The sequence below is a fragment of the Vidua chalybeata genome, chromosome 18, assembly GCF_026979565.1.
Source record: "Vidua chalybeata isolate OUT-0048 chromosome 18, bVidCha1 merged haplotype, whole genome shotgun sequence".
Classification (NCBI taxonomy): Eukaryota; Metazoa; Chordata; class Aves; order Passeriformes; family Viduidae; genus Vidua; species Vidua chalybeata.
Window position 1 is genome coordinate 7,501,324 of NC_071547.1, and position 24,110 is coordinate 7,525,433.

Below are 24,110 nucleotides of genomic sequence, written 5' to 3' on the forward strand. Positions count from 1 at the left end.
TCTGTGTACTGTCTGGCATGGTTTTCTTTTTAAAGATGTTACCAGAGAGACAATCAGCTGTCACACAAAGCCTGCCTTGGGAGAACATTATTAGTAAATCCCTAGAGGTGAACTGTTCTTCAGAAATACCAATCAAGGCAGTTTTATTTCCCTGTCTCCTTTTGCATGGGGAGGGTGTGTGTTTTCATCTGGCCTTCCCTTACTTAACCCTTCAGCCTTTTGGTACTGCCCTGATCATCTGGCTATATTTTGCTAAAACTGTTACTTCCCACCATTCCCAGAACATCTCAAAGATCTGGAAGAGCAACTGGATGGAAAAAAGTTTTGTCATGTGTCATAGTGGACTTGCTTCATCAGAAGGCAAATTTCAGGCAGGAAACAAGGCATTTAAGCACATTCTGTAAAAATGCTTGATTTTATTTTTTTTCTTTGTACTTCAGATTTTTTCTGTGCTCCATGTATGAAATTGTCAAAGGTTTTTGGCATATTCTCCTGAATTCCTATTGCAAACCTTTATGCTAAGGAAAAAAAGCTGTGAATTTAGACAGACAGATGCATTTGGATAGATGTGCTGGTCTTTGTAGTCTATTTAAGTGTAAATTTTATACATTACAGTTGTCCTTGCATGAATTTTGTTATTATTAAAAGTGGCTTCTCTCCAGAGTAATTGCTCTGCTTTACTAATGGTTTAATGTTATTTCAGAAGAGCATTGTTTTTCCTTCAGGACAGTATTTGTGTCAAGAGTTACACTGGGAAGCTGTAGCTGCACCTTTCCCACAGTCAGCCTCAAGGTAATGTAGAGCTACAAAAGACATCAAGGACTCATTTGACAACAACAAAGTAAAAGTTGGACTCAGAAACTTTTTGAGAGCTTTTGCTATTTGCTATATTTATATCTTGCGAGAAGTCACTAGCACTTCTTGTCTGGGGAGATCTTTGCAGGAAGTTCCCTTTAACTCTCTTGTGAAAAACTTTAGTAATACTTTCCTTTTCAAGAGTAGAGAAGCAGATGGGTGAGGTAAATCTAAATCAAATTTCTTTGTTCCTCTGATGGCCAAATGTGGATTTAGAGATAAATTCAGATGTAGCTGTGGCTTCTTCCCTGTTTCTTTGGTCCCTGTTTACCAGACCCTAATAGGTGTACTCCCCCTCCATCTGATGCCCTTGCGGGCTGGCAGTTGAGCTGCAGTAGCTCCTCGTGCCTGCTGGAACAAGCTCCTCTGATACCTTCAGACAAGAGCTGTCTGCCAGGCTCTGAGCTGGTGCTTAGTGGCGCGAGCACTTCTGTCGCCGGTTGCCTTTTGGGCTCTGTTCAGCCATTCCCCAGAGCTGCTCTGCAGACATGACAGGACAAATAAGAGAGTTTTCAAAGGACCAGGCAGGAGTTGTTGTGCATGTCATCTTTCACCATCAACTGAATTGTCTCTGCATGCAGATCTCACTTCAGCATGGACCTCATACAAGTGCCTTCTCCATCCTTAGTGTCCATGCTCACAGGGTGAAGCTGACAGCACAAATCACGTCTTCACGTCTTTTCACCTAGTCTGATTTATTTAATAAACAGATAAAGTTGTTTGCAAATTAGTCCACTGGATAACAGTTACCTTGTATGACAGAAGACGGGATTTGATCTGGCATGCACTTAGTGTATTTGAAATATTTTTTCCTAATCCCTTGATTAAAACCTTTGACTCCCCAGCTATTCTGCTGAGAGTGAAAAATACTGGCATATTTCAATATCTCTATCTGGATTTTGTGTGATATTCCTGCTCTTTTTTCTTCAAAGCAAGCAATGAAGAAACAGAGGAAAAAGGAAATCCCAACAGCTGTGTAGAGTTGATAAGCTTGGAAATTAATCATTAATGTCTTGCAGCTGGGCAGTAAATGTGTTATGAAGTATTCTGTATCTGCATGCAGGGTAGTGAACCATAACTAAGTGAAGTGCATGGAAAAGATCCCTTCAGGCCTGAATCCCTGAAGAGCAAATAGGTGCCTCCAGGAACAGCTCAGTCTGTACACAGGGGGTTATTGAGGTTATACTGGTGTGATGTTGTACATAGTTATTGTAGGTTTATGCTGTATCAGAGCAGCTGGAAACTAAACATTTATCATTTTTTTGCTGTTGTATGCCTTCTACTAGCGTCTGAAAGAGAAATGCATCCTCCTAAATTAACTGTTAAAGGACTTAATCACTGGGTGGAGCAGATATGCTGAATTAAAGAGGAGCAGTTCATTGCTTTAAGAGAGATTTGCCATCTCTTGGAAAGATGAAGTGCTGTACATGGTGCCATGTGGCATATTGCAAATCTTTCAGAAACAGCTCTCCCAGACAGGAGGAGTCATTCCACCTTTTCCATTTGCAGTATTCCAACCACTGTGTTGTGCACTAATGTTTGATACGGGTCACTTCAAAAGTCGTGCTTGTCATATGCCCATTATCAAGTGAAAATATGTTATTCAGACAGGTAGCACAGGTCCTGCTAACTCTATTTGCAGCCTGCCTTAGAGAAGATGTTATTCTCTGAAGGTAGCTCTAATGTTTGTTCTAGTTATTATGTACTTGTAAAGAAATTATTAACAAGGCCTCTGATTTGGGAACGCGATTTTGTGCTTCTCTGCAGCCTCTTCTGCTGCTTACCAGCATGACCTGGTAAAGCATGGCCATCTTCCTCTGTGGGAAGCTGTTTTGAACACATCACAATCACACCTGTTTATATTAATAAATGTTTATTTTGTGATATGCTTTAACCATTTCCTGGAGCAGAATTGAAGTTGTACATTTGAGCTGTCTTCAGCTTTGTTTTCTTGAGGTTTTAAGCTGAAGAAACTCAAGCCTGTGCTAAAACGTGTTTACAAGAGGGTGGTTGTAGGACTGCTTTCCCCCCTCTGCTACTGCAGGCTGAGCACAGGTCATGTGAAATTAAATAGTGGCATGTGGCTGCACCTGAGACCTTTCTGTGAGAGCAGTTTCTGTCTGAATGATGTCAAATGCCTGGTCCTTGGGCCTGTCCAGCTTGCAGTAAGCAGTGTATTGTAGTGTGTTGGTACAATGGTAAAATCTTGGAACACAGTATTTTAATACAGCTGAGACACTCCTTTTCTATTGTAGAGACCAACTTGAGACTTTCTGCAAGGGAGCCAGGGATGCTGCTTCTGCAGTCTGGGTGTGGTAATTACAGTTGCTGATATTCAGGTTTCTGAATTGGACTAAGTGGGTGTTGCATATGTGAGGGAGTGCTGAAATTGGAGACGTGGACTAAATAAACATCAGAGGTCTCTGAATCTGCTGGAGAGGCTGCCATAATGAGTGCTTGTCCTTCCATACGCTGACAAAGGGTTTTTTGGCCTCTGCACTGTGTGGGTGCATCCAGGGGGTTTAGGAGAGGTGGCATTGCAGTGGAGGGGGAATGTCTTGGAGAGTAAATTCTCTCTCAGGGATGAGGATGCCCAATCTATGCTGGGTGCTTAAAAGAGGGAGGTTGCAGGATTGCTCTCCCTTCTCTGCTACTGCAGACTGAGCTTACACAGAGGCTGGTGCAGGATGAGTACTGGAGTACCAGGAATGACAGGAGTTGTGGTTCCTGCCAGCTGACACTGACATGTGTTGAATAAAGTGTCTCATTGAGAGATTGATAACATTAGAAAAATGATGTCACTGCACAGAATTGTGCCAGATGTGGTCAGAATCCAAAAATACCTTTCCTGCACTAATGAAAGGGAGTGGGGGTGGATGTGATGGATGTAAAGGTTTGTTTGGTGGTAGTGGCAGCAGTTGCTAGAACAGATTGGTGTAAGGAATGTAACAGTGTGTGAAAGGAGCAGCCAGGGTTACTGCAGATGAGGGGCCAAGAGATGAGTTGATGGCCTCAGGTCAGCACCTCCTTCTGTGCTTCTGCTGTGTATCACACTTGTGGCTGAAGTACGAGTGTGTGTTGGCTTTTTAAAATTATTATGGATTGGAGATTTTAAATGCATTTTCCATGTCTTCAGCCGTAGATGGATACACTGTAAATTTGATGAATACAAAAACATAGATTAGTTTTTCAGATTGACTGAAGTGTTTTGAAGTAGTCACCACGCCTGACACCTTTCAGTAACAGCAACAGGGCTCCAGTCTTAAAAGCAAAGCAGAGCATATGGGGAACCAATTAATTCAGTAGATATTAATTAATAAACACATTTCCTCTGGGGAAAACCTTTTAGCACATCCACTCTTTGGCCCAAGATTGCTTGCATGCATGAATGGATAGCAAACATGCTTTCCTGAATTGTCACTTGTTATTTCTTGATGGGCTGGGGAGTGCCTCCTCCAGCCTACTGCTGCCAGGCTTTGGGAGAGCAGACTGCAGCTGATGCTCGAGCTGTGTGAGGCACCAGCGTTCTCACACGTCAGTGATGTCAGCACACGCCGCTTTGCAGCCTGGCCTGACGCTGAGCCGGGCCCGGCCAGCTCCCGGCAGTCTGAGCTCTCTTTGTTTGGAGCTCCCCTGATCCGTGTGTGCATTGGAATGAGCAGCTCTGGTACAGCTGCTGTATGTCCTGGGGCACAGATGTACACAGAGCTCTCTGGAGTGGGCAGGGCATTGTGGAGCCTTCCTCTTCCACTGCATCCTCTGTGGCCCTGCACTGGCTGAGCAGGGTAGGCTGGATAGTTCATACGCACTGCAGGGCGATTCACCCGAGTTCCAAACCTCCACAAACTCGTGTTCTTTTAGAAGTAAATCCATTGTTCTGTCACCATGTTCATATTGCTCCAAGGGTAAGAACAGTGAACATTTCTGCTGGAGCATGGTCACTGATGATGAAGACTTTTAACATCTCTCCACCTGCTCCTAAGAATGAATTAGTTCTCTCGTAAAACTTTCTTAGGAGAAACAAGATACAAAAGGTTTTTACTGCTGACCATGTGAATTTGCTTAACTGCTCAAACTGGAAAATGCTGCATAATATTGTAAGAAATTATTTTCACTGATACTCTCTTTTGCTGTGGGGTTTTTGCTGCAGGTGTGACGGTGATGTTCTTGAAGCAGCTCACTCACTGATTTGTTCTGAAGTTGTCATTTTAATAGTGTAAAATTCCATTAAATTAATTACACAGACGTGTATTGAAATTTGCTTCTCTTCCTGCTGAGTGTAAAGACAGACGCCTACTGTGGGAGTGCAAATCCCTATGATAGAAAACCACCTTCATTGCAAAATACGGCAGTGCTTTAGAATGGGCAGTGTGCTGAGGTGTGACCTTACCAGTAGAGGATTGGACCAGAAGGGCTTGCTACCTTCATGGTTTCTTAGGTTCTTAACATTACACGAAATACTCTCCATTGAAAAATGATTTTATTTCTTGAAGTTTTGAAGAGGAGAAATTTTTTCATGAAAGTCTGTAAAGAATACAGAGGCTTCTCTGATGATCTCACTTCCTCTTAGAGAAGTTATGGGTATGAAATGCCCAATGATGAAAATATTTTATCAATTATATCTTTAAAAAGAAGTAAAATTTCTAAAGCATTTGACATTTAAATATGCTACTTGAACTTCATGGAAGAAATAGTCAAGTGCCCCTTAAAAGCTCATTCACTGTGTGTATATTTATCACCTGTCAAAATGTTACCTGTCTTTTCCAGCCACATGGGTAACCTTTCCTACTTGGTACTTGCAGTCTGTATCCTTAGCAGGGAAAAATACTAATCCCTGATGAGTGCAAATAAAATGGTGGGTGAAGTCAGCAGAAATCTTTCTACACAGTGAGCTGGACGGGCAGATTTGTAAGCCAGCAAACTGCAGTGCTTTGCAAAATATTCTGGATCCAAAAGCACAATGAATTATGTCTACCAGATTCACAAAGCTAGGATTAGGAATAGCTGTAATGTCTGCTGCTGAGGGTATATAGAGCACATTATCTGGTCTGTTTTCTGGGTTTCTAAATACATTCTAGATGTATACTAACAGCCTGTTAGAATATATGTGGTGGCTTTTGTGAAGTGAATGATACGGTTATACTTTGGTTTCATGTAATTTTCCAAATGGAACTGTGCTCAGTTTGAACTTCTTGGCAAAAAATAGTTTTCTGTAGTTTTTTCTGTGATCAGAGTGGCTCATGATTCCTTGTTCGGGAGTCAGTTTAATTTCTGCGTGTGTGAACTGATAAATGGTGGGAGGCTGTAAATGCTGATGTGTTTGGTCATTGTTGACATAGATAATTTAATTAAGTGTAGAATCGGGCTAGCTTTCTGCCTGTGGGGTGTGAAGTGTTCATGGTGTTGGACACAATTTGCTGTTCAGGATGGATGTCTTTGTCTTCCACCCGGGTAACTAGATGGGTACATTTGCTCTTCCTGATGTGCTGTCATCCCTTGTAAGCAAGATTTATTAATTTGGCTCCATCTTTGTGTTGTGTTGTTCTTGTGTTTCCCTGGTATTCGTGGCTTGGGGCAATATTCTCATGCCAGTCCTCAGCTCATCTGCCAGAGCTGTGAGCTGTCCTGCCCGGGGGCTGGAAGTGCTGGGGCTGGCACAGAAGCTTCTGGTGTGGGAGGGTGGGTTGTGATACATCTGGGCCTGAGCTCTCCTCCCCTTTCCCCCAAATTAATCGCTCACACGCCACCATGGGACAGTTCAGAGCCATTCTGTTCATGCTGAGCAGATACAGAAGTGTCCCCAAGTCACACACAAGGCATCGCGCTGTTGCCTGAGAGTGTTCACTTGTGTCAAATCAAATACTGGGCTTGTGCTCAGGTTTCTTGTGTTTTATAATCTCTTCCCTGTCAGTACCAGATAGACATCTAATGAGAGCTTAGCAACAAAAACATAGTCTAGGCAAACCACATAAAAAGCCAAAGAATGACATTATGGTGTTGGGAAAGCCTTAATGAAGAATCTTAATATACTGCCGTGTGTGGAGGGAGCTACTGCTCGCCAAAAGATTTATATGGTGAACAAAAGCAGTGTTAACAGGATGGAATTAAAAACTGAAATATTTCTTTCATACTTTCCCTCCTCCTTCTCTTTTCCTGACACTTTTTTTTCCATGTGAAAGCCACTGATTTGGCTTCCACATGACACTCTTCTCATTTATAGGTTCTGTCTCTTCTCATTTTTATCTGTCCTCCCTTCTCCCTGATGTGCTTTATTGTTTGGTTTTGCCCTCCTTGGATAGACTCATGAATTTTGTAATGCTTTTTCTCCTCTGCTCATCTTTCTGGTGTTCTTCAGGCTGCAGCATTGCTTTTGCAACTGTTTGCCAAACCTAACATCTTCCTTGCATACATTTATCTGTTACTGCTATACTCCTGATTTAGCAAGTTGAGATGTAAAATATTATGGATTTCTGTCAGATGAATTTCTTTGTTAACAATTTGTTAATGTAAGTGAGTGATGGGTTAGTCCAAATCAGCAAATCTGGCTTGTGGATTCAACAGCACCTTTTTTGAAAGGTTTTTTGCTGCTGGAGACTCTTGAAAGGAATTCAAAGACACTGGCTTTCCCTTGGGGAAAAAAATAAACCCACAAGCTGAAAACGAAAGTAGGATGAACCCTGGCAGTGTTTGTTTCTGAGAACATTCCCAATGCTGTGCTCAGGGTGAGTCCTGGAGGCAGGAACTGTGTTTATGGCAGGGTGTTCATAGTAGGTGGTGGACTTGCTGCTGCTAGAGTTGTAGTGATTATCTGTCTTACTGTTAAAAAAGGTGGGTGGGATGACTGTTTATCTTTGATTCCTTATGAAGAACAGCTTCATTTGAACTCTGGGAAAGACAGGTGTGTGTATAGATGACCTCAGGACAGCTAATGCTTTATGGAGGGCTTTGGTTTATTTCTGCCAAAATTTTAGTTGTGGAGGTGGGTCACAGGAAAGCCTATAGAGGAGAGAAGGCAAGACTGGGTACCTGGGTGCTGCATGAAAATGGCATGCCCTGCACAGGCCTGATTTACAAAAGGAGTCTAACACAAGAGGAGTTTGTGTGAAAGGGAGGCTGTCACTACTGCCAGCGTGCATGTAGGGATTGAGGCACTTTGGTTCTGGCCAGGGTTGTGAGCAAGCTGCCTAGGAGTTTACTAACACACCATATCCTGTTTGCAGCCTCCACTTGGCAGGGCTTCTCTGGAAAAATTAAAGATTCTGTTTTCTGGCATAAAACCATAACAAGGAGTGGGAGGGAAGTGCAGCTGTCCTGTCCTTAGGTTCAAACAGCTCATCTTGCCAACTGCAGAGAAGTGTGCAGCTTTCAGAGCATGAGTTTAGTTTTCTGACTGATGGTTGTTAATAGCAAGCCCTTAATTTCATCCTGATCTCTTGTTTCGATCTGTGTGTGTTTAATTGAGAAATGGCTCTCTCTCAAAAGCCCTCTGAGAACCTGCTTAAAAGTGATTTAGACTGCTGACTCTTGGGCTGCATCTTGTCTCAGTATTCATCATATTTGAATTCCATTGTGAAGTCCCAAACAAAAACACATCAGAAATAATAATAAAAAGGTACTGTGTAAATAATTGAGTGCTTGGCAAATGTGATAGGATTTTACAATTCCAGTGCTTTAATGTAGAAGAGCTGACTGTATACACAGTGCCAGGAGGAGCGAGTGGTCATAGAAAGATGCCTATTTCCAGCAAGTATGTGGAACCATTAGCCAGAGCTGATGACAAATGGAAAAAGCCAAACTCATTTAACTAAGAAATGGAGAGCTATTTTATTTGGCTGGTGAAGGTATTTACCTCTGGGCAAGTGACTTCCACCTTAGCTTAAATGACTTTTTCCTTTTCAAGATTCATGCTGTAATAGCAGTCCTTGCTGAATGGGTGACTGTCAATATTGAGCGCTCTTCTTATAAACTGAATGATACCAGTGGTTTCCCATTAATTTTCTAGGTGACAATGCCTGGATAGATGGTGCTCATCTCTTCTCTTTTCCCCTTCAGTCGCTGGTTCCTGCTATCCCACAGCTGTTTCAGTTATGCTGGCACAACAGGTTTTTGGGAGCTGTGCTGTAGGCAGCGAAGGCTGGGGAATGGGACAGACAGTCCTTCCTGGGTGATGGTGGCTTCTCCATTGACACAGTGCTCTGGTTTGCAGTTTGGCCTTACTTGAAGTTCTGCTTGACAGCTGAGAAGGGACTCACTGGTGGGAGGAGAGGGAACTCTGTAGGCCAAAAGATGAACAAGCATCATTAGCCCCTTCTCTGGGCGACAAAAATCTCTTTATTGCATCTAAGTGTAGTTTGCTGAGTGCAGGCTGGGGGGGATGGGGAATTCCTTCACAAGCTTTAAATAATTTATTCTTAGCCTGAAAAATCTTCAGAGTGTTGTAGCAGTCTAATGAATTAGAAAATACTGTAGCAGTCAAGTGTGAGCAGTTGTGTGCATGCAGTTGTGAGCACCTCGCCATTATCAGGTTTATGAGTAAATAGGAACATGTTTCTTAAAAATAATTAGGTCCAACCTGTTCAGCAGCAAAACTTTTCCATGTGTTTCTTCTTTATTGCACAAATCACACTTGCTGTCTTAAAATTTAATGTGTGTGTGTCTTGTCAGTCTTCATCACAGACACTAAAGGCGCTGGTTAAACCTTTCTCTCTGAAGGGCTCTCCTTCAGCTTTCCATTATACCTTTAGGCACTTGACTGCTAATCAGATCACTCCTTGACCTTCTTCTGAGGTTAATAGCTCGGACCTTAGGTCTGAAAGAGAGACCTCTGATCCTGTTCTCTGGCTGTTGTGTTGGGTGTGCTCTGAGCCCAGTGTGCTGCATCCACACCCTTCCACAGCTGTGGATATGAGAACTGAACGTATTCTTACACAGCATTTTCTCTAATATCCAATTGCTCACTTACTGTTTGTTTGTTTGTTTGGGTTTTTTGGTTGTTTTTGGGTGTTTTTTTTTTTTTTTGTTTTGGGTTGGTTTTGGTTGTTTTGGTTTTTTTTTTTTTGTTTTTTTTTTTTTTTTTTTTTTTTGGTTTTTTTTTTTTTTTTTTGTTGTTGTTGTCGTTTTTTGGGGGAGTTTTTTGGTTTTGTTTTAGGGTTTTTTTTTCTCTCTTTTTTTTCTTTCCATACTGTTTATTGCTAGTTTATCACAGGCACTTGCCCTCTTCCCAGTGTGTGAGGTCTGGCCATGTACAAGTAGGGGTAATAAGGTCAGTCTTAGGGAATAAACAGAAAATGTGTGAAATAAACAGACTACCGGACAAAAAGCCATCGGTGAACTCTCTTGGGTAGCTGAAATAGCACAGTAACTGCATTGCACTTGGGAAAATTGTCTTCCTGCTGGAATCTCTTCCATTTGGAAGATTTACAGCAGTCAGAGCGGCCTTTGGCTTTGTTGCCTTATTTGTGTCTTTTGGTGTTCCAATGGATTTGTATCTATCCAGAGACCTCCTGCACAGTTCCTTTCCTGCTGTCCCTTTTCTGCTCTCTGGGGTTGCACAGCAGCAGGAGCCAGGCTGTGTCAGAGGCTGTTCACACGTTCCTGCTGTGCTTTGTGCAGACCATGGCTTTTGGTGGGCGGCTGGAATGGGGTGAGATGCGGAGGGAAGAAGTAGTGTGTGATTTAACAGGGCTCATCTCCTGGGGAGCTCTTTGGGCTGACACAGTCCTGCTCTGGGGCTTCGTAGTGGGAGACACTGGGGCAGGCACAGTCCTTGTGAGACGGGTGCTTGGATTTATTGTCAGTTGCTTTGTATTCCCTAGAATGAGAAATAATTTGTTTTAAGGAACAGCTTTCTTGGAATGCAAGCTTAAAAAATCATCAGTAGTCTGTTTGTTCTGTTTCCCTCAGGATTAGAAAAGCTTTTTTTGTTGTTGTTTTTTGGACTTTTTTTGGGTTTTGTGCTGTCTGTTTTTCCACAAAAAGCATTTTTGTTGCGTAGTTCAGATCTACCAGCAAGATTGTGGGTGGTGAAGGAGATGAGTTAAATTTAACACTGATCTGATATGGCTCCTAGGACACTCAAATAATGCTCCAGCCTTGGTCGTAATTCAAAGAATGCAGAGATGGTTTACATCTGCCTTGAAGTTCAAAGCAATTCTCTAAGGTAGTTTCGTAGCAGTGCAAGTAGGCGTGTGTGTGTTAGCCTAGAACTGGCTGTGTCTGGCAGGCTTTGGTTTAACTCAGTAATGATATGTGAAGGTGGCTGGGGTAGAGTCTGGGACACACAGACTGCATAAAGAAACCTGCTCTCACCTGCCAAACTGACAGTTGTTTTTTTTGTTTTAGATGAAGGACCTAGCTTGTACTTCTGACTCCCATGTGCATGTAAGTTTGTGGACTTGATATCTAGTAATACATGCATCCATTTAATTTGCGACCCAAACTCTGTGGAGCCTTGAAGAAATGAAATCTGAATGCTTGTCTTGCAGAAAGGAATGTAAAATTAGTCATCCCACACCACCCATAATGCCAGTGCTGTAGAGGCAGCAGGTGGAGATGAAGGAAAAAACTTGGTGGAAAATCATAATCCATAATATAACCTTGTCCCACTAAAAATCTCCCTAATTTAGCCTTGGCTAGTTCATCTGAAAGACTCCAGAGAGGAAACAAGTCAGATCTGTTTTGGGTTTGGTCAAAGATTAGGTATGCAGATTTATATTGTATTTGTCTTTGGGAGGTAGTTTGGCAAAATGCAGTGAACTCTCTGTACAAATCTTGGTGAGAAACAGTAATTTCCTGCTTGGTTTCCTACTGGGCAGTCTGTCCAGATAAACACTGGCCACGTTGTCGACAGTTAAGGGAAGGAGAGTTCTGTGTACCAGTTGATCTTTCTTGGTTTTGATGGGGTTTTTTTTTTGGTTGTTGGTGTTTTGTGGGTTTGTGTTTTTTCTTTTTTTTTTTTCTTGGTTTTTTTTTTTTTTTTTTTTTGTTTTGTTTTGTTTTTTGGGGGGGTGTTTTTTTTTTTTTTTTTGGTCCTGTATAGTTTTAATTTTCATATTACAAATAATGGCTCATGCTTCTATTTTACTACTTGATCTTGCTGAGCTACTGAGAAAAAAAGGGCTTGTTGACTTAGGGACTGAGTGATGACTTATGATACCTTTGTCCTGTTCTGGGTTCTACACAGAGTACTTACACTGGGGCTTTGAGGCTGGGGTTTGTCCTCCAGCTTTAATGCTGTCTTGAAGCACTAGATACAATTTTCCTGCAGAATCAGTGGCAAGAGCTGGATTTGTCCAAGGAAGTTATTTAGTCTGTGCAAGATCTGTTCTCTGAGGCTCCTACTCTTCTTTTTGACTAACAAGAAAGAATTAAGTTACCCTGCATTTAGATACCTTGTTAAGCTGCCTAAAGTTAGGTGGTGTGAATTTGAACCTACTACTCATCCATTTCCCCGTCTGGAAGTTGTGTGTCCTCAGACTTCCTTCCCAGGAGCTGTTGAGGTGAGCAGACAGCTCTGTCACATTGCAGCACTGTTGCCCTTTGCAGGGAAAAGCTGCTAGTGATGGTTTTGTTCAGAAAATCCAGGGGCATGTGTGGTTTCCTGAGCATTATCTTAATGTCGTGACATTGATTAACATGTAAGTTTTACGTATATATCATCACATCTGTTGAAGTTGACTGAGATGTAATGTCTTGACATCAGTGGTTAACACCCAGTCAATCTGAAAAGCAGGGCAAGGCAATAGAGAGCCCTGAGACACCTTGTCAGAGTGACAAATTGCCCTTTCTGATTCAAAGGACCAGCTTGCATGGCAGAGTTAAACAGCTCCCAGAGAAAGGGGAGGAGAGCATGGGAAAAATATCCGATTTGTTCAGGCCTTCCCATGTATTTTTTGTTTGTTGCTCAGAGTTGAAGCTCTTTTTTTTCCTTAGTCTGAAACAACAGCAGGTTGAGAGGAGCAAAGCCCCTGGGATTCTGCCTCTCCCACTTCTCGTTCTTATAAACTGTTTACAATCTCCTTCAGTTTCCTAGCTTTGTATGGAAAAGTTCAGTGGGTCAGCTTTCCCTTTAGCTTCATCCATCATTCCAGTCAATTAGAAATAGTTGAGGGCCAATTGCCCGGTCTTCCATTAACTGAGACACTTCAGATTGTTTAAAATAGCATAAAAGCCCTCTTTGTTGAGCGTTGGGCAGGCACTGGATTTGCCCGTTGATGGGCAGCTACCGCGTGGCTGAACAGAACCCCAGTGTGTCTTGCTGTACTTGAGGGATGAATATTGCTACTCCAGGCCTTGTCTGGGGTTTGATTCCTTCTCCTTCACCTCCGCCTCTTGCTCTCCCTGAAAGGTGTGATGCCTTCAAAGGGTGAATTACCATGCCTGCTTCCAAAAAAACCCACTCCTCTTTGTGGCTTTTCAGAGCTCCTGTAGTTAAGGGTTTTCTCCAGTTGCTGAAATGTTCCTTTTAACCTCGGTGCTTTAAAAGCTCTTGGCATTATTTGTTCATTGCTTGTCGTGTGTGTTTCTGAAGGACAAAGGAAGTGTGTAAGTGTTCAGGAAACAGTTGGTGCATTGTGGTGTGGGGCTGAGTTCATTCTGGTACCCTGTGCCAGGACAGCCTGCTTTCATTTGGGGCTAACATTTCCCTTCTGTTCTGAGCTGACCAGCCTTAGGGGAGAGCTTGTCAGAGCTCTAGCAGAGCTTCAAGCTTTCCCATAGGTTGATGTGTTTGGGTTCACATTGAAGTGCACTGAATCCATTATATGCATAGATATACATAAATATATATATATATATATATATATATATAAACCCCACGTTTTATTTCACATGAGAAAACAAAAAAGTAAGTTTACTAAATGGATGTTTGTTTATCTGCAGCAAAGTAGATATTTATGTATTCCCATATTTAAGTCATTGTCTGTATTGCAGACTCCCCTTCCAGCATCATGTGTTTCAGTACAGGCTGGTCCATATGCTTTTTGCTGTTCTAGAGCCATCTTACTTGAGTGTGCCATCATTTGATCCCTGTTTTGGCACAGTGTTTCCCCAGTCATGAAGAATTTGGGTAGGTCTGGCTGTGTATTTGTGCTTGGTGCTGAAGACTTGGATCTTGCTGTGTTTCTTGAACTAGGGGAAACAGCCTGTGGCAGTCCTTGAACTTCAGGTCTCCATGTGCTTGCAGAAGGGGCCCTGCCTTGCAGTAGTGCAAGCACTGCAGTATATGAGGGCTCACCTGAGTTTGAAGAACAAATTAAAGAGTGAGACAGTTTCCTGTACTGCTGCCCCTTAGAGGACTCAGTGCTGCTCAGTGATGGGCACGAGCTGTTCAGCTTGGAATCCAGCTTTTGCACTGAGATGCACAGAAAGCTCTCAGGACAAATCAGGGCAGAGAGCACAGCAGGGATCTTGAGGTTGTGGTGAAAGAAGGGTGCTCTGACAAAGCAGGAGGCTGTGATAACCAGATTTGAGAGTCTTTAGCTGCTGGGGATTTGGATCTTGTACTAAGAAAAGTCTATCTCAAATACACCAAGTTCAACAAATTCCATCAGTGACTTTCTTCTTCTCTGATGTCTCAGTCTGATGCAGATCTCAAGACAGACTTTTTTTCAGCAGCTGTGTTTCTGCAGACTTGCCTTTTGTGTCCTTCTCCACGTGGCTTCAGCAAATAAAAGCTTGAGGACATGACTGCTGGAAGTGCAGATCTGAATGGGAAGGAGACCATTGGGGCACAACATCAGCCTGAGATTTGACTTCAACAAAGCCAGTGTTCGCTTGCTTTACATGTAGAAATAATCTCATGCTTTGCAGAGATTGAAGCTTTAACGAATAATTTAAGGAGTAGTAGAGGAGGGAGAATCCACATTTAATTCAATTAGCATTGTTGTCCAATGCCATTAATTATGCCCAGACTTGTAATGTGTTTCACAGAAACTGATACGCTTGAGCTTTGTCTGGGCTGGGGTTGACTGAGGACAAGTATGTCCACTGATGTAGAATCCAGCCTTTGTGCTTTGCAAAAACCCTCAAATCTGTTATCTGACTGTAGCCTGGAGTAAGGAGTAGCTGGAATAGCCTGCACTGCAGTCTTCAGAACAAAGGAGATCTTGGGGAGAATGAAGATTCAATGTACATGATTTCAGTGTTCTTGAAGAGAGGCTGTTTTAGTGGAAATAATAATCTGCAATTTTATATTATTTCCAGACTGTTAAAAATTGTTCCATAGGCAGCGAATAAAGAACTTTGTTTACTGTCTTGAAGTAGGATGTCTGATCCTCCTGGGGGAGGTTATTCTTTTATTAAAACAGATACAAAATAGCTACTTTGATGGAAATACAATGCTAGGAATTGAAATGGTTATGATTACAGAAGCTGTAGTAGTCTAATGCAAAATAAGCCCTAGGAGATATGTGCCCTAAATGATAAATCACTGTTCTTTAACAAAACAAGAATTACCTTTACTTTATGTTTCTTGCTTACTTTACAAGGTCTTTAGCTGTTTCATCTGCACTTAACTTTTACAGGCTGGAGGTAAATTGATTGTTGCTTTGTTTTGTAAATAGCCTGGCTTTTTTAAAGCACACTGGAGATGCAAGTTCAAATCAACAGGACAGGATTCATTTGGTCTCAAAAAAGTAAAAGGAAAAGTCATGACTACTGAAACCACATGCAATAACTGCAATGGAATCTATTCTTATAATTTGGTAGCATCTTGTAATCTCATTGCTTTTGCTTTGAAAGCCTCCAGTAAGGTAAATGAGTATATGTTGTTTTGAACTGGAATTAACCTCCTTCTAGCAGGCAGGGAACTACTGGTAGCATTATTCATTAGGGGTGTCATGTTCCAGCCCTATCCAGCAGCTTGTGGTTTACTCTGGATAATTAGGCATACATGCAAATGTTTGGAATCTGAGATGCTGAGATGTATTTAGCAAAAAAAAAGCGTCCTAAATACTGGCTTGGAAGCTGAGCCCAGAGGAAGTAGTTGAAAAGGGTAATGTGTCCCAGTTTTTACAATTTGTGATGACCTAAAATCCTTAATGATGGTGTCTAAAGACAGATAACAAAATCTTTGCATCTTTTCCACGTTAATGTTAGTTTGTGACAGCTCCAAGCTAGTGATGTAGAGAAAGCACTGGGTTTGGAGATCAAAGAGCTACCTGGTTCAGGGGTAAGCTGGGTGTGACAGGTTGTCAGGAGCTCACATAGTAAGAAGACACAGTCGATGCTGGCTGGGTACCTGTCTGTGTTGAGGTATCTACCTTGAACTTTGCAAGCTTTTAGTCTTTCTGATGCCTAGGACAGTCTCTTGCTAACAATAGTTTTCTCTTGTAGGAATACAGATCTGTACCCTATCTGCCTGAATCTTCATTTTAGAAGCAGCCAGAGGATAAAAACCAGCACAACGCGCATTTAAAGTCAATGTGCTCTAGCTCGCAATTTGCTCATGTTTAAGAGCCCAGCTTTTAAGGTTTCCTTTGCCCACAGGCAGTCTGAATATAAAGGCAGGCTCTCTATTTTTTAATAAAGAAAAAGTAATGCAAAAGCTCAAAAACAAAATATTTCTTTCCACCTTCCATCTCCTCAGGTTTATTATCAGTAAACAGAGGCTGCCTCTATAAAATCTAGAGGGGAGCAAAGAGATGCCAGCACCTCAAGTGCAGCTGGAAATGAAGGTGGTGGATGAGCTGTGTTTGTGTACATACATGTGTGAGAGGAGTGAGAAGGTCCCACCTTGAAGTAATGTTGGCATTCGATGGTGAGGTTTACAGGGAAAAGGTTTTTGCAAAAACTCTCTACACATAACTGATTTCTTTGTTCTTGATAAGGTTTGGTTGACTGAAGATGAATAAAAATTCTGAGTCTCAACTATATTGCAGTATTGTGTAAATTATTCTCTTTGGAGGAAGGCTTCGCTGCGGGGTGTGAGAAAGGGAGTTGCAGTTATAACACAGTATCTTCAAGAGGAATGTGAAGGGAATCATGTATTTAGTGCAGGAGCAAGTTCCCCTTCTGGAGCCACGCGCAGAAGGCACGACGTGCCATCTGAACTCTACCATGAGGATTTCAGTGTGTATCAGAAATTATTTGCCAGTAATGATTTGAGTCCTGCAGACTGGAAGGAGTGATTTTCTTTAGGATTTCAGAAACCTTATTCTCACTGATTGATTGTGTAACCTGAGTTATTCTGTGGTTTCAATAGAAATGGAAGTAGTGCCTGCTTGTATCACTTCTGGTGCCTTATCTTTGAAGGCTTTCTCTGTTGCATTTTGACTGAGATGATTGACAGAGGCTTATTGTCATGGTCTTGGTTAATATTAGTGCTTACTTGAAAATGAGAGTGGCTTTCTTACTGAAGTCTGAGTTCCAGAAGGTCAGAATACAGCTGTAAATAATGGAAAACTGGGTCAGGGGCATCTCAGCTTGTATAAAGAGAAATTGTAGATCATGCAAGAATTAAATGTAGACCTTAATAAGACATCAGCAGCAAAAGGTCACTGCGGGCCTGCACAAAACACAGCACAGCAAAAGAGGGAATCCAAAGGCTATAGCTGGGTTGAATGCAATTTTTCTGATAAAAAATGTAGTGTTGTAGTTCTCTGGTGATGAAGCTGTCCACACGTGGAGAATATTTAAACTGTTTTGTAATTAGGCTTAGCATCTCTATTGCAACAGTTTCATCCCAAGCCTTTTTATTTTCCTGTGATGTGAAGAGAAAGAATGAATTTGCCCAGAGTTTTCTCTCGGCAAAGTGTGTTCAATTTACAATTTTGGGCTCTGTGTCATTGGATTTTCTGTTTTGTTTTAAAATATGTGTGTAAAAATGTGTGTGTGTATAGTTGTTAATAAAGGATATTCTTTGAGTGTCTGACAGGATGTGCCAACAGAAGCCCTGCTTTGCTTTAAAGTCTATGTAACCAGATACCTTCAGGGCTGGTAATGAAATGATCAGTTTGTCATTTCATTTTACATGGCTGAGGACTCATAATGCTGGGCAAAAGTCTGATTTCTCAGTGTGTAAGCTGGTTCTTCATTGGCCTCTTGCTGGGAAACTTCTGAAAGACATTCATCTACCAAAGGGAGCTTCTCTGATTTCTGTGCTGGAACACACTATTGCATAAAATTGCATAAGAAAAAGGAAGGTTCTGCTGGCGAGCAGCAGAGTGTTCTCTTTAGGCAATATCCCTGCAAGAACCCACCTTTGATCTCCCTACTTTCTGTTTAGATTTTATTATGTTGTCTATCAGTTATAAATTTAAATAAGCTTGTAGCCAGTTAGACCTTACAGACTTAGTTAAGATGTAGGAAGGGAAGCATTTCACTGAATTAATCTCTAGCTGTGAATTTTTTGTTTAATTATCATCACTTTGGGCAGTTTGAGAGAGGTGTCTATTTAATTGTAGGTGTTGATGTTTTATAGCCTTCTCTAGTCTCCAACTGAGTATACTTTTATCAAATGCAAAGAAACTTTCAATGGTGTGTAAGATTAAATGCTCTGACCAGGCCCAGTGGGCCTGTTCACTGTAGAACTGAAAGAATGTTTTTGCAGACAAAAATTCCACTCCTTCTATGCTGGGCATTGAAGAGAAAGCTTAAAGCAGATTTAAATATAAGATAGTAGTCTGCTAGTCTGTTGCCTGTTAATATGAAGTATTTGATAGATGCTTCACAGGATTTCTATTTGCTGCACTGAGCCCAGTCATACCAGCACAGTTGCAGCAAGCTTGTCTGAGACACGAAACACTCCTTTCTCTGAATCTCTGCTTGCAAATTGTTGGGTAAAATGTGTTTTTTTTCAATCAAAGAAAGTGGAATCAGTGGAGTAGTTACACCATGATGGTAGAAATGAGAAGTTAATTTTTTTAACCTGCTTCTTTATAGGAACAAAGCCCTAGTAACCAGACTTCAATAGCAATGATGCAAGAGCCTCAAGAAATGGTGGAAGAGACAGTTACTGTGGAGGAAGACCCAGGCACTCCCACTTCCCACGTGTCTATTGTCACTTCTGAAGATGGAACCACAAGGAGAACTGAAACCAAGGTGAGAGGTTAATAACCACTGAGGAAAATGGCAAAGTGCCATCTAATCATGGAATAGAAATAGCAGGGAATAGCCTGAGTGATGACAATCACGCTATTGTGATCCTCAGTGATTTTGAACATTGTGTTTGCCAGCAGAGCTGAGTTCAGGGTTTTTTCAGTTTCACCTCTGTGTCTAGATTGCTCCCTATCAGCTGTGCTGATCCTGCTGTTCATGGAGCTGTGAACTGAGCATAGAAATTATCCAGGTTAACCAAACAAAAACACCAGAACCCCTTCTCAGGCTGCATACTCTTGTAACATTCACTTCATTCTACTGAAGCTGTTCACAGCATTGCCCTGCAAACAAAAATTGATGAGTTGGTAGGGTTTGCCTGAGAAGAATATGTCTAAAATTAGGGCCAATCTATAATAACATTATGTGATTATGCATTTGTCCTGTAGAACAAGAAAACAGCCTGTGTAAATAACACCATAGCATTTAAAATCTGCAACAATCTTGTGAACGGCATCTTACTCCTAATGCATGGGGAAAGCTGGGTGTGCTCTCAAGTGACTGTACCTGAGGTTTGGCTAGATTACAGGTGTGGCAGACATTCTAATTTTCCTGATGTCTTTTTGTTCCTTATGTAAGGTAATTTTGCAGTCTCTGTTGAGCAGGTGCTGTGTGCTCATGGCTGCCTTGCATGCTTTCAGTGCCATTGGAACGTTACAAAGATTAAGGGTGATTCCCCTTTTAAAAACTTCTAAACAAGACTGATTTAAAAAAAAAAGGGGGGGGGAGGGGATTGTTCAACTGCTTTCTGTGTTAAAAGGAGTTGAAGACAGGTCACTGTGTAAAACAGTGTTTATTTTCCCTGGCGTTCCAGATTTGCAGTCCTCTAGGATATCTATTCCGGACATCAGATCCTCAGGTTGAAGTAAATGAATGTTGATTTCCTGAGGTCAGTAAGCCTGTACAGATTATAATAAACTGAGTATCTGGTTTAATAGTTGTTGCAGTTAGTTACAAGGTAAATATAATTGGCCTATTTTCTTATTGTTGAAAGGAGATTAAGGTCTTAAAAATAAAACAAATGAACGAAAACCTCCCACATTTTTATTAGCTCTTCAAATAATCTAATGTATTTAGTTTGTGACTTACATGAAAGAAATGTTATTTTCTTTCTAGTAGCAGCCACAACAACTGTTATTTGCAGGAAGGAAGTGATAAAATGACAGTGGGGATGGACACCTTTTCATATGTACTAATAGTAGTGCATAGTTCTAGAAGGCTGCAAGGGCATAAGATTATAGCTATGACTGTAAAAATAGAGGTGAGGCCATGCCTCACATGGATAACGGGACCACATGGAGTGAAGCAGTTTGTCTGGAACAGTCGTGGCACTGATAAAAGCTGCGTGTTTGTCACGGCTCAGAGGTGTGATTTTTTCCCTCTGTGTTGGGGACCTCCTGTTCTTCCATCTTGCCACAGAAGAGAACAGTGGCAGCTTCAAAACAGGCATTGTAGCTGCATATGGGAAAGGAAAATTGAAAAAACAGTAACCCTGGAGCTACTGTTCCATTTCACAGAGCAAGGCTTTCTTGTCTTGCTGCAGGTCATTGCAGGCACTGAAGTGTGCCCAGGATGGGGACAGGATGCGTAGCTGTCTTACTCTCCAGTTGTGTTGTTTCAAATAATGCCACTGACTCCAGCTTAAGTACAACCCAGAGCTGTTTCCTAGTAATTCACTGCTACAAGGACCAACAAAAAAAATACTAAAAACCCAGTTGTTGAGAAAAGTGGTTCTGAAATTTCAAAACACAGCCTGGCTTAGCCCTGACTGGCTGGGGTTGTTGCCTCTGAAATGATTTTGGTTTGACTTCTTCTTGCTATGATAAAAAGGCATAGATTTAACAGCTCTTAGATACTAGTATGAGGTCGGATTTTACAAGTTTTTTATATCACTTTGGTCTTCATCTTGCATTTTGTTTTGGGAGAGACTGTGAAAATGAAAACTCCGTCACTGGGGTTTAGTAGCGTCAGTTAATTGCCCTGGAGTTAATTGTCATTGACACAATCATTTCTAATAGGTATCATCATAGTGCTTTCATAGCTCGTGCTATTATGTGTGAGAGCCTTACAGAGGAAATTAACTTTCCTGGTACCTCTGTGCAGTGGCAGAATTCTGACCTTGCTGCTCAGAGGAGGGTGCTGAAGCAATCTCCCTGGCATGGGAGATGCAGCCACATGGCTGCTGGGCATCCTACTTGCCAGCACTAGGAGATATTGAGCCCAAAAGCTGCAGCTTTGTGTCTCTGCCTGTTCCCTCACAGATTTAAAGAAATTAAAAATACACTTAACAAATCCCCCCCCAAACCAAAAACCCCCACTTGAATCTGGCCTTGCATTCAGTGTGCAGGTGGTACTTGTCCTTGTAGAGGAGCAACATTTCCTGTGGTGGGAATCCTCACATCTCTTTTCAGTACTCTCCAGTGTGTGAAGTTGATATGGTCACACTGTGCTCAGGGGGGTAGGTTTGTGCTCAGCCTTTCCTTTTACTCTGAGCAATAGCCTTTTACACTCTACATTGCTCTGCTTGCTCCAGGCCCCTTTTAGGAAGGATTTAGAACCTGGTTTTGTTGTGTCTATAACTAAGGGCTCTACTGGACAGTGTCAGCCACAATCTCCAGCATATCTATCTTGCAAAGAAAGTGGTGGCATAAGATACTTCCTCTGACAGAGTAAGTAACACAGGTCATGATTTTTTAGGAGCCAGAGAGACCAGAGGTGTTTTTCAAATGTATTCTTTCTTTGCTGGATAATTTATGTGGGGATTTGTCAACCTCATGCCATTTTTGGATTCTTAAAAGGAAATGTCACTTATTTTTGCTAAATTGTGTGAATTTCTAGCTTGCTGGAGAGTGATGCCTCTGAAATTCTTCTTGAAATGCAGCATAGCAAAGGCTGTAAACATGAATACTCCTGGATGCTGCTGTTCTTTTATTCTCTGTTCCTTCCCCTGTTGTTTCAAACCCATAATTTATAGAGGTTATTCTTTTCAATAGTGTATTAAGTAAACAGCCTTAATCTAGATGCATTGACAGTTTTGCTTTGCTTTTCCCTCATCATTGAAAATGCCTGTAGCAGTGAAGCAGGAAGAAGGCGTAATAGAATTTAATATTTGACATATTTTAAATAGAGAACATCTGCCTTTTCAAAATGAGATATCTCTGGGTAATTTTCCCCTACCTGTTATTCTTCTAGTGTTACACTAAGTCCCTACATAGCATTCATTGCACAAAAGATGTAGCAGATAACACTTCATTTCAACTTTATAATATCTCTGGAAGCCAAATACCCATCAAGCTAAAACAGTGAAAGTCACCTTGGGGAGAGACTTCCACTTCTTGCTGCTGGCTGGAGCACTGCCAGGTGTTAAAGGGAGCCTGTTGTAAGTGGCTCAAGAGAACTCAGTAAAGCAAATTAGATAGGGGTGTGTGTGTTTGTGTAAAAGTTCACTTTGTTTCCTTTTTTCAGGCACATTTTATCTTCAAAATGCCAAAAGATTGGAGAGATTTAGGTCACTGTTACTCATTGAAATTGATGTTTTATCATAGCAAACTGTGAAATCAATCTGTATACAAAGCTGTTTAATTTGTAGTCCATCCATTTTCTTTGAGCTTTCCAATACTCAGCAGGTCCAGCTCCCAACAGTGATTAACTGCTGTTCCCACTTCTAGCACCTGTGATAAGAAAGTGGTTGTTACCAGAACTCTGGGTTGTGCTGGTGCCAGGTACCCCAAGAGACAGTTCTTCGAAACTTTGCAGGAAATGCAAAGGAATTAGGCAATAGAGACGGACTGGATTTCAGCTGAAGTGGAGGGCCCTTTCAAAATGTGAAATATTAGGCTTAAAATTGAAGGGGAGAGATTTCAGCTGTTGTTTTGAAAACCTACAGGGTGAGTTCTTCCACGGCATTTAATAGAAAGGTAATAGCTTCAACCTGCACGGGCTGATAAATTTTTACAGTCTGTAGTTCAAAAATAAGCTCACAGAAATGTCAGGATGCTCAGATCCTCCTGCATTCCTTCTCATCTGATTCTTGCTTACGACAGTTTCAACAAGATTGTTATCCCTGTCAGCTTTTATAATGCTTTTTTTGTTAAAAAAAAAAAAATAGAGGCAAAACAAAACCAACCTCAAAAACAAAATGGAAGCAGAGTTCTAGATAAGGTGACTGCATCTGACCATGATAGCCCAGTTCCACAGATATCTTGGAGTCTTCACTCCTTTGTGACTGAGACACCTACTTGTGCCATATGCACATGCATCCAGTAAATCTAATTGTTGGATAGTTTTATGTTTGTTCTCCTATCTTCCTAAATAAATAGGAGGGTAAGGAACAGAAAAATACAGAAGCTGTTTCAAATGTACGAATATTTCCTTTATGTTCCATTGGCAAATGTATTTCCAGAAACATAATTAGTGAGACCATTATCATGTGGCCTGTAAGGGAATTATTTATTAAAGAATTGTTATTTGTGGAAGTATACTTAGATTTTGGGGTGTGGAGAGCAGCAGTGAAATCACTGAATTGAGGTATCACAGAATTTTGGCTGCAGAGAGGCTGAATTGTAAATTGGATTTTTTTTTTTTGTCCTACAAATATATTGTAAGCCTACTCAGACAGCCTCTTCATAGGGAAGTACCCTGAAGCTTTCTTCTGAGATTGAGGCATTTAAACAATTGAGCATCTTTGATTTGTCATTGGGTGAAAAAGCCTTTTCACACAGGTTTTCTTTAGGGATGGAAAGTAAACAAAGGAAGTCAAATTACATTCAAAGTAACTTGTAACTCTACATTTTTTATTAGAGCACATCTGCTGTGAGGAATTGATGCTAATAAATCTTTTTTAAGATTGGGTGCATCTGAAGGATCAGGGTCTCTCAGATAAGGCAGTCTGTTGGGACTTCCATTTGGAATAGCTTCATTCTCTCTGGCTAATGCATCAGTATTAAGGAAACCACAAAAATGTTGGGAGAGAAGATTATTGTGCTGTCAGCTGCTCAAGATTGCCTGTGTTCTTTTGAGAAATATAAATTAAACATTCCCTTGAGCAGGATTTCCTGAAATAAACGTGTTTGGTTTGTTGGTTGGGTTTTGTCTTTTGTTTGGAAACCTTTCATTAAATGGACCTTCATCTGTGTGCTGGCTAATTGCTGCCAAAAAGCTTC

At 41.3% G+C, this 24,110-nt stretch overlaps 1 protein-coding gene across 5 annotated transcripts in view; it reads left to right on the forward strand.

Moving 5' to 3' along the window:
- ARVCF (ARVCF delta catenin family member) overlaps positions 1 to 24,110 on the forward strand; it is a 164,335-nt gene that overhangs the window by 57,911 nt on the left and 82,314 nt on the right. For 3 of the 5 annotated variants that reach the window (XM_053959464.1, XM_053959465.1, XM_053959463.1), the window contains exon 2: positions 18,736 to 18,894. In XM_053959464.1, the coding sequence (XP_053815439.1) occupies positions 18,769 to 18,894 (126 nt within the window). In that variant the 5' untranslated portion in view covers positions 18,736 to 18,768. Of the gene's footprint in view, positions 1 to 11,124; positions 11,236 to 18,735; positions 18,895 to 24,110 lie in introns of those variants that run through there. The other 2 variants (XM_053959461.1, XM_053959466.1) reach the window with 1 other exon arrangement.